The sequence below is a fragment of the Malaclemys terrapin genome, chromosome 15 (genome assembly GCF_027887155.1).
Source record: "Malaclemys terrapin pileata isolate rMalTer1 chromosome 15, rMalTer1.hap1, whole genome shotgun sequence".
Lineage (NCBI taxonomy): Eukaryota > Metazoa > Chordata > Testudines > Emydidae > Malaclemys > Malaclemys terrapin.
The window spans coordinates 9,429,761-9,445,305 of NC_071519.1; the positions used below are offsets into that span (position 1 = coordinate 9,429,761).

General features: G+C 46.7%; 1 protein-coding gene across 1 annotated transcript; it reads right to left on the reverse strand.

Moving 5' to 3' along the window:
• Window positions 1-5,450: 5,450 nt before the first annotated feature.
• LOC128823026 (zinc finger protein 154-like) lies at window positions 5,451-15,534 on the reverse strand. Its single transcript, XM_054005038.1, has 5 exons — window positions 15,348-15,534; window positions 13,305-13,393; window positions 12,631-12,757; window positions 6,976-7,089; window positions 5,451-6,629 (listed from the first exon to the last, which is right to left on the reverse strand). The coding sequence occupies exons 1-5, from the start codon at window positions 15,532-15,534 to the stop codon at window positions 5,533-5,535; spliced, it is 1,614 nt and encodes a 537-aa protein (XP_053861013.1). The 3' UTR covers window positions 5,451-5,532.
• Between the last annotated feature and the right edge of the window lie 11 nt (window positions 15,535-15,545).

Below are 15,545 nucleotides of genomic sequence, written 5' to 3' on the forward strand. Positions count from 1 at the left end.
GAACATGCCTAATTTCTGCTCTAAGGCTCTAGAAATGTTTGATTTGTTCAATATGTGTTGAAGAAAAGTGTTTTTTACTGACCCAGAATTGAACATAGGATACAACAGCCAAAGCACTGAATTGTAACCATTAGACTAGTAGGGATGTGATCATTTACCACTCATACTAGCCTTTTTCAGTCAACTTTCTCTAAAAAATTCATTTTGAGTCAACCTGAAATATTAATGTTGCTATAATTTTGGTTTGGCTAGATAGCAAGGAAAAAATTAAATTATTTGCACGGGTCTATTTATATAAAAAGGTATAAAGTCTGGGATTTAAGGTGCATAGTGGGAGCATGCCCTCATTTTCTATTAGTTACTGGACTGAGCTTTGATTTTCAAACAGTCTCCAAACACCTTCCCAGCATCCTGAAATTTAAGCAGGCATCTGAAGGAACCACATAGATGATCAAGGTACTTCTGGTGTTCTAGAAGGGAGGTAGAGAAGAAGAAAGCTCACTCCACAGTGACACTAATGAGCATGAATAGCCAATGATATTTGTATGTAATTACTTAGTCAATTTTGAACCTTCCTATATTTATCCCTTTGGGATGATGATGTACACTTGACTTTATATCCCAGTGTAACATGGATTTCTACAGGTTGCATTAGCCAATCCAACCATTTGGCACTTGCAGATGGGTACCTCTGTATTGTGCCTGATTCTTGTACAGCTATAAAAGGCTGGTAGGTGCAGATACTTCCCCCTCTTCTTAACCATCACTAATACCAGGCCAGGCTAGGGTTGGAAAGAGAGCGGCAGGTTTCCCCTATAGTTTCCTGAACTCTTTTTCTTGACCAGTTTCTCCTATGCACCAATTTGCCTTTTTTCCATGACCTGGCTAGCTCAGTCGGTAGCCTATCAGACTTTTAACCTGAGGGTCCAGGGTTCAAGTCCCTGGTCATGTGATGAACTATTTACCAAGATCTTAGATATCTGTCTCTTTTGACCAGACAGTCTCTACGCAAAAGAATGGACACAAATCTGACATCAGGAATCATAACATTAAAAAACCAGTGGGAGAACACTTCAACCTCTCTAACCACTCAGTGACCGTCCTGAAGGTGGCAATTTTGCAACAAGAAAAACTTCAAAAACAGACTTCAAAGAGGGACTGCTGAACTTGAATTAATATGCAAATTAGATACAATTAATTTGGGTTTGAACAGAGACTGGGAATGGTTGGGTCATTACACTAATTGAATCTATTTCCCCATGTTAAAATATCCTCACACCTTCTATGGGTCATCTCGATTATCACTTCAAAGGTTTTTTTCTCTCTCCTGCTGATGATAGCTCATCTCAACTGATTGCCTAGGGAGGTTGTGGAATCTCCATCTCTGGAGATATTTAAGAGTAGGTCAGATAAATGTCTATCAGGGATAGTCTATACAGTATTTGGTCCTGCCATGAGGGCAGGGGACTGGACTTTCTGTGTGTTCCATTCTATGCATCCGACAAGTGGGCTGAAGCTCACGAAAGCTTATGCTCAAATAAATTTGTTAGTCGCTAAGGCGCCACAAGTACTCCTGTTCGTTTTGTCTCTTTGATGTTACTTTTTCTTCTTCAGGATTTCGCCTTTCCTAAGAAGGGCCTTTTGCAAGTGTGCTTGAAGGGGCAACTTCCTGACATCCTCTCTCTCCTCACAGGCTGGAAGAATAGAGGTCTCTGGGCATATAGCACGTTCCCCTTGCACACACACACACACAAAATATCCCTGAGGAATGAGAATCACCTGCTGCCTTCCCCTGTCCTGCTGGATCCCTAAACAAGGATGCTCTTCAGCCCAAACCCACGTCCCCTCTATTCCCAGTGCCCCTCAATCCCAACCCAGTCTTCTCCTAGGTACACTGCTCCTCACTCCCAACCGGAGTCTACTCCTCTTCACCCTTCTCCTCTGTCCCAACTCACAGCCCCCTCCTATTCCCAGTGCCTCCTTACGCTGCTCCTCAATCCCAACCCACGACTTGCTCCTTCCCTCCAGCAGCAGGTGCTTCAGACCCCCTAAGGAAGCTTTTCTTGCAAGGTTTCATGTGTGTGTCTGCATGTGGATTTTACAGTATGTTGGAAATTTCTATATTAAATATGTAAGCCGGATCGGAATGAGCTCTCCCCAGATAATCTAGTGATGAGCTGTGGAAGAGCACTTCTGGAGCTGATTCATTTGCATGGGCACACACACCCTGTCTAGGTGCTCAGCATGATGGGATTGCTTGCTGAAATGATCACTTTTGACTGGTGTTGGATTCCCAGTCTCCTTGTTATTGGGGCAGGAGTAATAAAGTGTTGTTATCCTTGTTGTGTGAATCGAGGGCAGAAGAACTGTGCTTGGAATACCCCAATTGAGGGACTCCCCAAGAACTGCTGGGTGCAAGTCCTGGGCCTGATGTGAAATAAACGTAGGGGTGACTCTGCCTGCCTAGACTTTTCATTAGAAAAATTCAGACACAACACTATGTCTGGTGAAGAGATACATGTGTTGTTTGATTGTTTTTCTCATTTTAAATGTACTTGATCATTTCCATGGGAAAAATATTTGAACGAGACCATGATAAAAGGAAGAAACCGTGAAAATACCCATGGGAGAGAGGGGGTTCCTGAGAGCCAGGGTAGAGATGGAGATTTTCATGAAATGGGGACAGGCCAAAAGTAGGGCCTTTAGCTGGAGCAAAGGGGAAGGCTTTTTGTGCAGTTCCACGTTAACCAACCTCACACCCTGTAATCCCTAATGCCCCACCCTACCTGCAACAAGTGACCTAGAGCCTCCCCACTGGCAAAGCCACCTGCGACTCCGGAGACAGCCCCACTGGCCTGGCCCTTCTCACCACTGCAAAAACTGCAGATCCCCCAGCACTCTCTCTATCTGGATCTCCTGGTAATCAGATGTCTCTGCAGAATTACCGTGGTTACTCTCCTGGGTGTCTGTTCAAGGACAGCTCCTGGCTTCTCCTGAGAATGTAGATGAGAAATGACTCACTCTTCTCTAGATTCTCTCCTGCGGGCTCTGAGAAGTAGGATGGAGCCTGTATGATAAAGTCCCTGCTACATCTCAGCCCTGATATGTCAGCAGTTGCCCGCTATCCCCTGGCAGCTGCAAAGCACATTTCCCACCATCCAGGAGACACCAGACTTGGACCAAAGGCAACTTCAGGCTTCTCCTCTCTCCCTTCTTGGAATCCAGTTCATGTTTTTGCCAAGAGTTAAAGCAGCCCGAACCCCCAGAATCTGGATTAATGTCACAAGTTTGCAATCTCTCCAAGGAAGACAATTTTTTAAACCCCAGATGAGTGGAGTTAAATTGGTTCTCAGCCTGAGTCTTTGCTCTTAATCCTGAGGATATTGTCCCACCAAGGGGCCATTTCTCACCTCTCTTTTAAAATGAAGCATAATTTTCTTTGCACAGACACAGGAACAGCAAGATCTTTCTCTGTCCCTTGTGCTAAGCAGGTGTCAAATTCCATGGAACCTTCCTCTTATGCAATGGAGACAATGGACAAGCAGGGGGCCCTGGGCACATCCAGCCCTGGCAGTGAGATGTTCCCTCCGCTCTTTCTTTATGCTGTTGTTATTTCATGGAATGTGTGGGATGGGGAAAAAAGGCTGAGTTCACTTCAGGTTGAGGGAGAAGAACTCTGAAAATCTCAGGGCCTCAGGGAAAACCCAACCTCTGCTACCAGGAACACTGAGGTGCTGGAGATCTGCATGGGAAAGGGACTGTCTAAATTGTCTAGGTGGGGAATGAATAACAATCTACAACTAGATCCACCTCATTAACCACTGACCGAGGCTAATCATGCTGCAGACAGAAGGGAAACTGGGAGTAATTCTTTCCTGTACAGCCATGGAAACAATGACCCAATTGCACCGCAATGAATATGCTGGGGAAAGCTGGACTTTACAGGCAGGTGGAAATAGCAGATCCTAGAAACACCTGGAACTTCCCACCCCACTTTTGCCCCCAGGGTCAGGTGTTGAGCTACTCACAGCACCCCCCACCACCATTACTTTCCGGCAGGGGACTGCAGTACCCCCCACCCAATGCAGGGGAGAAGGCTGATTGTATCTGAGTCCAAGGCATGCACTCTCTCTGCCCTACACATAGAATCTGGCCCTGCTTCAAAGTTACCCATATGAACCAGTAGGCTACACGAGAGCATGATTGGCCCTCAGAGAATGGGAATTGGCACCAATGAGCTTTTGTCACACATGCACTGAACTATACAGTCATACCCTGAGATCATAGAAAGGCCAGCACAAAAAAGAGGGAGAGGAACAATAAGATACTAAAATGACAATGGTTGGAACTCTCCATTTCGCTCAGTCTTTGCATTCATGGACACTAAGAACTGTAGCTACAGTTGAGGAACCAGGCGATCAGACAGCTGGCTCAGCCCTCTGTACTAGTAGCTTTCTCACATACAGGGAGAGGGGTCAAAATCGCATAGGGATGAATCTGTCTAAGGCTATGTCTACACTTCAAACACTGGAAGTATTCTTCTGACAACCTAACACTGTCTACACTGGGGCTCACATTAACTACTTCTCTCAGTGGAGTAGATTTTTCACACCCCTGAGAGATGTGGCTATGTCAACATAGCTTTTCAGTGTAGACCAGCCTCTAGCTGGATTTTTGATATGAAAGGAAACAGAGTAATCAGCCTTTTCCTTAATATTGATGGTTGACGATTGCAACTTTCCTACTTGCTGGACACATCCTATGACAGATGTCATGCCTTTCCGTTGCAAATTAGAGAAGTGGGGAAGTCAGTGACCCTTACAGTCTAAATGGGTAAAAAGTTATACAACTGTCTCCTTGAGTAGTTTTCCGTTTAATAGAAATTGACTTTGAAGCTAAGCAAAATAGGTTTTATTTGAAATACAAAAAATTAAAGTCGATACTGGGCCAATATTCTCTTATACACTCTTTCTCACACGCATTCTACCAACCCAACCTTTGCAGTGAGGTTTTGTACCAGAACGCCTCACGCTACAGGGAATAGATTACATAGGCTAATAGGCTATTGAATTGTGGCTAATGCATGTGGCTTTTTTATAATGTGGCTAATAAAAATTCAAAACCACAAGTGTGGCTAGCATCGAATTTCTATTGGACACCACGGATCTATACAGTCCCAGTTCATATTAATAACGTCACATTCTAACAATAACTTTGAAACAGGAGGAATGGTATTAATATGACGCTCCCTGGTTCCCGATAGGAAGGGCACACTCGAATTAGAGACCTATTTGTCCACCTCAAAACAGGGAGAACTGCAAAAGGCAAAAATGGGCCAATCAACTGGACAAACTGAGGGATAACGGTGCTGCAAACAGTCAAACAGCTTTAAAAGTTACTATGTGGGAATCAGGAAAAGTATTAAAGAAAAAAAAATAATGGTAACCCTAAAGGTTTTTATGGTTTTGATCTCCCTTGCAGGTTCTCTGATCCCTAACATGGTCTGAGTGCCAAGAGAAGGTATTCCCACACTCAGTGCATTCTCTGATGTTGAAAAAGATCTGATCTTTGAGTGAAGTTTTTCCCACACTCACTGCATTCATAGGGTCTCTCCCCTGTGTGGATTCTCTGATGCCTAATAAGATGTGAGCTGTGATTGAAGTTTTTCCCACACTCACAGCATTCATAGGGTCTCTCCCCTGTGTGGATTCTCCGATGTTGAAAAAGACCTGATCTTTGAGTGAATTTTTTTCCACAATCACTGCATTCATAGAGCCTCTCCCCTGTGTGAATTCTCTGATGCCTAATAAGGTGTGAGCTGTGACTGAAGTTTTTCCCACACTCACTGCATTCATAGGGTCTCTCCCCTGTGTGGATTCTCTGATGTTGAAAAAGACTTGATCTTTGAGTGAAGCTTTTTCCACACTCACTGCATTCATAGAGCCTCTCCCCTGTGTGAATTCTCTGGTGTTGAAAAAGACTTGATCTTTGAGTGAAGCTTTTTCCACACTCACTGCATTCATAGGGTCTCTCCCCTGTGTGGATTCTCTGATGTTGAAAAAGACCTGATCTTTGAGTGAAGCTTTTTCCACAATCACTGCATTCATAGGGCCTCTCCCCTGTGTGGATTCTCTGATGTTGAAAAAGACCTGATCTTTGAGTGAAGCTTTTTCCACACTCACTGCATGCATAGGGTCTCTCCCCTGTGTGGATTCTCTGATGTTGAAAAAGACCTGGTCTTTGAGTGAAGCTTTTTCCACACTCACTGCATTCATAGGGTCTCTCCCCTGTGTGGATTCTCTGATGACTAATAAGGGCTGAATAGTCACGTAAGTTTTTCCCACACTCGGTGAATGTATTTTTTCTCTTTCTCCTGAGGATTTCTTGCTGTATTGTGGTTTCCTTAAGGCCCTTCTGAGTTCCTGGACAGGAAATACATTTACCCACTTTCAACTCTGGCTGGCTTCCTTGTTCTCTTTCTGGTCTGTGCTGAATCTCACAGGATTTTCCCAGCTCATGACTCCTGGACACATTCCTTTCCGATCTTTGCGATAATTCTCTGTGTTTATCCACTTGCTCAACATTTTCCTGCTGAGAATTTTGCTCCTCACATACCATTGCATCACCTGCTGTGATAGAGATAGAAACCTCAACCAGATATGGAAAGGGGAAGAGCAAAATAAAACAAGTGCTGGAGAGAGGTCAAATAAAGATCAGAAACTGAACTCCCCCAAACAGGAGAGAGAAGGGGATCAACTTGGCCTTCACATCCCATCCAAATTCACAGGGGGAAGAGAGGAAGCTACTGCCTGGTGTCTGCTAGGATTTACAGGAAGTCATAAGCTATATTTATCCTGAGGAGCCGACCCCTGCTAGGGACAATAATGAACAGAGATCTTCCAAGGGCTTTGTAGGGCATCCCAGATGTTTCCTTCAGGCACTTATAGATTATGAGTTGGTTTAATGTTTCCTCACCTGTGCGGGGAGCTCTCAGGAGCTCTATTTCCTCTGAACGCTGGAGGTCTGGGACCCATGACTCTTCCCCTTGTTCCAACTGGGAGATCACATCAGGTTTTAAAACTGGAAATGCTGCTTAGATGAAAGAAAACAAAGGAATTCAGTTGATTTAATAAGACTTTATCAAAAACATTCTATTAATTTAACTTCAGTGTTTAGTGTGACCTGGTGTGCCTGGGCCAGTCCATACTGAAAATGCCAAGGTCAGGTCAGGCTGAAAAAAGAGAGAGCTGATGCTCTCAAAATTGGTGGTTAACACTAAAGTTAAACTCACCTACCAGTCACAAACTACTTCTGATCCCCCACACTACTATTGAGAAGCTGAAAAAAGAAATCACACAGCCCCCTTTATTGCATTCCAGTTCTGAATCCCAATCAGCACATAGGTACAATACAGTGAGAGGTTATTTAAAAACTCTTCTCACAAACAAAGTGTTCTTCTGACCCCAAAGGGTCAGCCACATTACTGGGCCACTATAGGTTTGGACCTTACCCAAAATACCTTGCTGCCAGCTAATCCTTTTGTGACATTGTTGACAGGATCTGTAACCGTGTAAATCACTGTTGCAACCAGTGTTATAGATTTGCAACAAAATTTGTACAAAGGCTAGCATTTGAGGTGTGTAGGACAAGGTTATGGTTTGCTGGTTATGATTATGCTATCTGTATATGTGTATCGTTTTTGTAGTTGAAGTTATGAATATTGGCTATATACGGTCTGTATTGCAAAATTATGCTATGCTTCTGGGTGATATCCCACACAAGTTGGTATCAGCTCTGCCTAGCCTGCTTGATGAACCAAGAACTTTGCCATTATTGTATGGAATTTATTCAATTTAAACAATTCTAGCTCTTTTTCCTTTAATGAATAAACCTTTAGGTTTCAGATTCTAAAGGATTGGCAACAGCATGATTTGTGGGTAAGATCTGATTTGTATATTGACCTTTGTCTGGGGCTTGGTCCTTTGGGATCAGAAGAACCTTTTACTGGGGTATTGGTTTTCATAACCATTTGTCCCCATAGCGAGTGGCACTGGTGGTGATACTGGGAAACTGGAATTGCTTGCATGACTTGTGGTTAGCCAGTGTGGTAAAACCGAAGTCCTCTCTGTTTGGCTGGTTTGGTTTGCCTTAGAGGTGGAAAACCCCCAGCCTTGGGCTGTAACCGCCCCGCTTGAAGCAATTTGTCCTGAATTGGCACTTTCAGTTGGGTCCCACCAGAATCAGCATTGTTACACCTTTAGCATCAAAACTAAAGGTTTATTATAAAGGAAAGCTAGAAAGAAAAAGGGAGTTGTTAAATGGGAAAGCAGTCATATACATTCCAAAATCTATATATCGGGTTCTTAGTGGTATTGGTGAGTTGCTGTCTTGAAAGTCCATCTGGAACCCATCCACAGTTTGGATGGGTCATCCAGTCCTTTGTTCAAGGCTTCAGTTTGTAGAGAAGTTGCTCCAGATATAGGAAGAGGGATTGAAGACAAAATGGAGATGATGCAGCTGCCCTGTATATTCCTTTTGCCATGTGGCTTGTACTTCCTGTGTCCCAAACACAAGCTTCACAGCACAGGGCATGGAAAAGCCTTGGAGTTCTCAGTACACAGGCATACCCCTGCATGTCTTGCTGACTCAATAGGTGTATCCCCTTGATCACGGGAGGGCAAACTACAGCCGCAGGACACATCCGGCCCGCAGGACGGTCCTGACTGGCCCCTGAGCTCCCAGCCGGGGAGGCTAGCTCCCCCTCTTGCTGTTCCCCCTTCCCTGCAGCCAGGCCACTGTGCAGGTAGTGCTCTGGGGGGCGCTGCGCGCTCCTGTGGGGCAGCATGTCTGGCTCCACGTGGGCCACACAGCTGCCAGACATGCTGCTTTGAGCAGCATGGTAAGAGGCTGGGGGGGTTGGATAAGGGGCAGGGAGTCCCAGGGAGCAGTCAGGGGACGGGGTGGTTGGATAGGCGTGGGAGTCCCGAGGGTCTGTCAGGGGCTGGGTGGGTGGATAGGGGTCTGGGCATTCAGGGGACAGGGAGCATGGGGGGCTGGGTGTGGGGGGGGTCCTGGGAGGGCAGTCAGGGTGGTTGGTCTCGGGAGTGGGCAGTCAGGGGAGAAGGGCGGGAGGAATTTGGAGGGGGCGGGGCCAAGCAGTTTTGGGAGCCTTCCCTACCTGGCCCTCCATACAGTTTTGCAACCCCAATGTGGCCCTTGAGCCAAAAAGTTAGCCCATCCCTGCCCTTGATCCTTTCCATGGGCTCATTGTACAGCTGATGACCCTGAATGGGCCATCAAACAGCCTAGGCAGTGCTGACACCAATATGTCTGGGGGTGTCACCTGGAAACACTGCACAAGTCTAGAAATATAGATATTTAGAGTATATCTATAACTCACAATAGAAAGGTGATACAAACATAGAAACAAAATTATCATACTTGGAAAATCATAACATTTTACATGGCATATCTAGCACGATTCATTGTAATTTTATCTCATTGGTATTAATAATAAAATAATAATAATATAAAGTGCCTCAATTCCATACAGTGTCACACTTTGTAAACCAGTGAATTCCCAGGACCAGCTCCCCAGGTCCTTGAAGATGCAAAACACTCTGCTTATGAGGGACTGAAATACCCCCATATCTGCTGGGAACACACACAGACAGTGTGTCAGTCTGTACCCCTATGTAGACCCTTCAAGAAAATTATGACCAATTTTGTACATAGTATAGCTTCTGAGGTATCATTTGAAAACACAATCTACTGAATATTATCCTCCTGTTACAATGTGTAGCAACACTGTATGTAAAGTTATGAGATTTTACTGTATGATATTACTGAAAAAGTTACAATTGTGGGGAACACCCACAGAGCAGTTCCTCAGAGACAGCAAGGCAAACAGCTGGTCAAATAGCCATTCTCTGGAGGGGGAAGGTGTGAAGAAGACATTTACATTCCTTCATAGGGACCACTGGAAGCTCATATCTACAACAGACAGCCTGTCACATGACTCAGCTGAGAACTGAAGTTGTTTCTAGTACAAAGGACTGAGTTATAAAAAGAGGTGAGGAAAATGCTTGAGACTCTCTTTCCCCCCTTTCCCTCTGCTCATGACAACTCCTGAAGAACTGAACTTGGGTAGCAAGGGCGGGTTAGGGGGAGTCCTGGCTGAAAGGAAAGCCAGCCTGTCTCAGCATATGGTGAGAGAAACATTAGCTTGTTAAGTTAAACATTAGTTTGTGTTTTATCTTGCATTACTTTTGTAAACAATTCTGACTTGAATGCCTCATTACTTAACTACCAAAAAAAAAAAAAAGATTTTAACAATCTTATTTTATTGTTCTATCTAACCAGTGTGTTTGGATGAAAGTGTGTTGGAAACTCCATTTGGGATAACAAGGCTGGTGCATGGCATTTTCCACTGATTAAATGACAGACTTCATATGAGCTTGTGTTGTTCAGTAGTGTGCTGGATGGTGCAAGATGAACATTTCTGGGCGAAGTCTGGGACCAGAGAATTTTCTGGGATTCTCCTGTGGTGTACTGTCATTCGTGAGTGGCTGACTAGCAGCACTCAATACTGTGTAGCTGAGAGCGAGTTACATGCTGGAGACTGTGTGTTAACTGCCCAGGAGTGGCTGCTCTCACAGTAAAGCTGTGTAAAAGGCACCCCAGCCTGGGGAACTGAGGGGACACAGCTGTTCAACAGTCCAGATTGTACTGTGGTTAATGTCACTGACACTCAGTTTCAAAGACGTTCCTAAAACACCGAGAAACTAAATCTGTGTCCCAGAAATCGAAGTCTCCAGAGAGAGGGCAAGTCTCCCTGGCACTGCTTCTTGCTGACAGAGGTCCAGAGACAATGAGAGAGTCCTGGGGAAGCTGGGAACAGTAAGCATGGGCTGGTGGGGTTCAGTGGAGAAAGGGAACAGGAAGGGCAGGGATATTACTGAATGCAGGATCTCAGCAGTACTAGATGTCAGGATAATACATAGTGCAGCCCATTGGAAAACATAATCCCAACTATACATATAAAATGACGGGGTCTAAATTAGCTGGTTCCACTCAAGAGAGGGATCTTGGACTCACTGTGGATAGTTCTTAGAAAACATCCACTCAATGTGTAGCGGCAGTCAAAAAGTGAACAGAATGTTGGGAATCATGAAGAAAGGGATAGATAAGAAGACAGAAAATATCATATTGCCTCTATATGAATCCATTGTATGCCCATATCTCAAATACTGCATGCAGATGTGGTCGCCCCATCTCAAAGAAGATATCATGGAATTGAAAAGGGTTTAGAAAAGGGCAAAAAAATGAGTAGGGGTATGGAACAGCTTCTGTATGAGGAGAGATTAAGAAGACTGGGACTTTTCAGCTTGGAAAAGAGACGAAGTGGGGAGAGGTCTATAAAATCATGACTGACATGGAAAAAATAAATAAGGAATTTATTTATTCCTTCTCATAACATAAGGACTTGGAATCACCAAAACAAAATGTATAGGCAGCACGTATAAAACAAACAAAAGGAAGTGTTTCTTCACACAGTGCACAGTCAACCTGTGGAACTCTTTGCCAGAGGAGGTTGTGAAGGCCAAGAGTATAACAGGGTTCTAAAAAAGAACATGATGAATTCATGGAGGATAGGTCCATCAATGGCCATTAGCCAGGATGGGCAGGGAAGATATCTGTAGCCTCTTCTTGGTAGAAGCTGGCAAAGCATGACAGGTGATGGATCATTTGATAATTACCTGTTGTGTTCATTCCCTCTGGAGCACCTGGCATTGGCCACGGTCTGAAGACAGTATAAAGGGCTGGATGGACCTAGTATGCCTGTTTTTATGTACTAGGGAATCGAGTGAGTCCAGTGTAATGGGAGGGAGTAGGAAAATCCCTGGGTGTGGAGAACACTGGGAAATTAGAAGCTATAATTCAGGAGCAACAGCCTCTAATTAGCCTGGAAAAGCAGAGTGTGAAAAATAAGAATCGGGGTCTTGTGACTTCAGGAACGAGGAACTCAAAAATCCAAGGAGTCTGCAGTGAACAGAGATTGTGGCTATTTCACATGGTGATGGGGGAGCAAGACTATCCATGTCTCAAGAAGTTTCATTACGAACCTAGGCCATTTTCACATGCTGGGGTGCAATCCAGATCAATGAGGAGTTGTGTCATCTGTAATCCTGGGTGAGATTCAATGTTCTGCTGCTGGATACTCCCAGCCAGCATTCAAGGACACACTGAGTGTCTGTGTGATAATTAACCCTGGACCAGCAGCTCTGACTCTAGCAACTTGTTTGCCACACCCCAAGCACATTCTGGTCCTGGTGGAGTAGGCTCAGTGTTTGAGAGAAGGTCAGGGGTAGGAAGCTTCTGTTCGTTAGGCTGGACCTAAGCCCCCAGTTTTACTTGAGCAAACAGGAGATATTTGACACTGTGTGATACTGCTCCTGTGCTCTGTTCCCAAAGTGTTCTGCAGCAGGGGAGCGTCTCTGGCAGTGTGTATGTCACTGGCATATTGGGGTGATGCTGAAAGAGGACAGAGTAGAGGTGGTATTGTGGAGGTGGCATGAACCTTAACTCTTCATTTCCCCTTCCAAGAACTGAGGGGACAGGAACCCTTACCCAGCGAGGTCACGTTCTCATAGTTCTCCTGCATGACGTCCCTATAAAGAGTTCTCTGAGCGGGGTCCAGCAGAGCCCACTCTTCCCTGGTGAAATACACAGACACCTCCTCAAAGGTCACCAGCCCCTGAAATAGCAAGAGCCCAACACTCAGTACCTGCTGCTTCACTCACACTCCAAACCAAATGGAAGCTCTGGTAGATTGCAGTCAACAGAGTCCCACCCCCAGCCCGCTCAGAGCATCCTGGAAACACCAGGTTAAGGGGATGAAGAGAGAGCCCCTTGTCTCTCCCAGCAGATCCATCACACCCCTACTAGCCACAGACTGATACAGGAGATGGAGCCCCTAGCAGAGTCCAGGAAGGAAGCCCAACACCCTCCTCATTGTGAGAAGCTGCACTTTTTTAGCTCCATGAAGGTAGGTTATTTTCTGTTCCAGAAATGAGGGCATTTCCACCTCCTAACCTCATGGGTCTGTTCCTAGAATCTAGGCCACTTATTAAACAACTCCCAGCAGGTTTGCCACACCCTGTCCTCCTCCCTCTCTCACCCTGTGAATTTCCTGCTCCACTCCAACCTCCAAATCAGACTGTGCAAACCTTCCCATCTCTGGTGTATTTGGTGTCCTTCTCCCTCCAGTACGAACCCACCAGCAATCCCCCAATAATCCCTACCTGAACTTGCTCCACTGCAGCCATTTTTCTCCCCTGTCCCATGGGAGGATGGGATGAGCTGGAGCGAAACAGGGATGTCATTCTGCAGCCTGGGAGGGTGAGAAGGGTAATTGTGGGGGTTTCAGAACAGGCTTTAGTTCATTTCACATCACGATCCTTCCAGGCCCTTTCCCTGCAGACAGACATCCTAGAGTCTGCCATGCTGGGAAAATGCTTGATCTCTTTATTAGAGTGTAGACCTGGCCCCTACTGCCAGGCTAAGCCCACAGAGAGATTTTTAACCTCCCTTCTCCCTCCCCCCATCCCATAACAAAGTCTCTGAACACAATGCTAGAAAAGAGCTGAACCAAAGGACTCCCTGTGGGGGATTCTCTTGGACACTGACCCCACAGCAGCAGAAATATGGAGTGAGAAACTGGCTTTTCCTCTGTCTGATCCTTATTTTGTTCACTGGAAAGTGATTGTGCCCAGGGATCATAGACCCATAGAATATCAGGGTTGGAGGGACCTCAGGAGGTCTCCTAGTCCAACCCTCTGCTCAAAACAGGGCCAATCCCTAATTTTTTCCCCTAATTGGCCCCTTGAAGGATTGAACCCACAATCCTGGATGGTTCAATGCTCAAACCACTGAGCTATCCCTCCCTGCCTATGCTGCAATATATGTGTCAGGGTGGATTAGAGAGCAGGAAATCTCTCTCCCTCCACTCATTTCTATCACTGCCCCTTTCAGTCTCTCCTTCCCCGTCCTCTCTCCCTGCCCCTCTGGCTGCGAAAGTCCCATTCCTTGGTTATTTGCTCTCCCATGGCTGAATTTTCTCCTGGCAATTGCTAATGAGAGGAGAAATGACGGGGGGCTGTTTGTTCAGTCAGTTTCATGACAATCCCCATCACTTTCCCTGATAAGAGGAGAATTTTATATTGCTAGTTGGAAAAGGGGGACTGTTTGACTGGATTTTATACCACTGTCCGATACATAAACAGAAAGTGATAGTCTCCCCCCGTGCCACCTCCCCACCATGCACATGGGCAGCAGGGAGCCTTTTGAGGAGCTGATTTAAGAGGGTAAGGGAGAAGGAGGGGGAGCTGGAAGGATCCCTGCGTGAGGGAAGGGGCAGCTGTCGGGGATGGGCAGGTGATTGCTGTGGGCAACTGTGTTGGTAATTAGGGGGCAACAAGTGGGATTAGGAAACCGGGGTCTGGGCAGTCTCCGTGGGGGACAGGTGTTCCTCCCTTCCCCGCCCTGGCAGAGAACAGGCATCTCATCTCATCCCATCCCCACCCAGGGGCAGCCATGTTTTAGGGAGTGACTCAGGGCAACAATTTCCCACCTAGACAAGGACAAATCGCTGCAGATAAAATGGGTGGGGAAATCCCCCTCATTGGAGAAGATTTTAAATGGACATTTGAGAATTATGGAGAGACCGGGGAAAATCAGGGGAGACGAGAGAGATGCTCATTACAGGGGAATCTCCCCGGATTTTATAGCCACGTGTGAGATACTGAGAAAGGAAAGGGGAAGAACTAGAGAGAATTTGTATCGGGGGTGGGAGGCAAGTGGCACAAGCAGGGACAGGACTCAATTAACTCCCCTCCCCCCGCCCGCCACTTCTCCCCCGGGGATTTCCTGCTGCACAGAGACAGTTCAACCCCCCCCCCCCCCCCGCGTCCCACTGACCTTCCCCCCTCCGCAACTCCGGCTTCTCCCCCCTGCCCGACACCCCCCCTCCTTCCCGCCGGGGCCCCAGTCTCTGCCCCCCCAATCCCAGCGGGGAAGTGGACAGATCCTGCTGCAGCTCCCCTGGGGCTGAGGCAGCTCCGAGGCTTCGCCCAGGTTCCCGGGGCGGAGAGTCACTTTCCTGCCCGGCCCCAGCTGGAGAAAGCCCCCCCGGCCGGGCACGGAGGGGTTAATGCCGGGCTCCCCCCGCACAGACCCGGGGAGCAGCAGCTGCTCAGCCCAAACCCCCGGGTCACATGGAAGCAGCAACAGCTCTATTCTCCCGCCCCCACGGGGACTCACACGGAGCATGCGCAATTTCAGTGTACCTGAGCGAGAGAGGGCGGAAGCACCCCCGGTGCAGTCTGGGAGATGTAATTCCTCCCTCTCCCGAGAGCGGAAGTGACGTTGAGCGGGGGGCGGACAAGCAGGGCTCCGAACGCGCGCGGCTCGCGCGGGGCCGTTGGAGCCTCTCCCGGGCTGGAGAAGAGTTTTGTGTCTCTCGGCTCTGGGCATGCGCAGATCGG

Excerpts from the sequence above, each read along its gene's own strand:
- LOC128823026 (XM_054005038.1), bottom strand. The coding sequence starts at position 15,534 with ATGCCCAGAGCCGAGAGACACAAAACTCTTCTCCAGCCCGGGAGAGGC. Across the intron at positions 13,394-15,347 it reads TTCCGCCCTCTCTCGCTCAG|GCTGCAGAATGACATCCCTG; the intron begins GTACACTGAAAT and ends TCACCCTCCCAG. Across the intron at positions 12,758-13,304 it reads CTGCAGTGGAGCAAGTTCAG|GGGCTGGTGACCTTTGAGGA; the intron begins GTAGGGATTATT and ends TTGCTATTTCAG.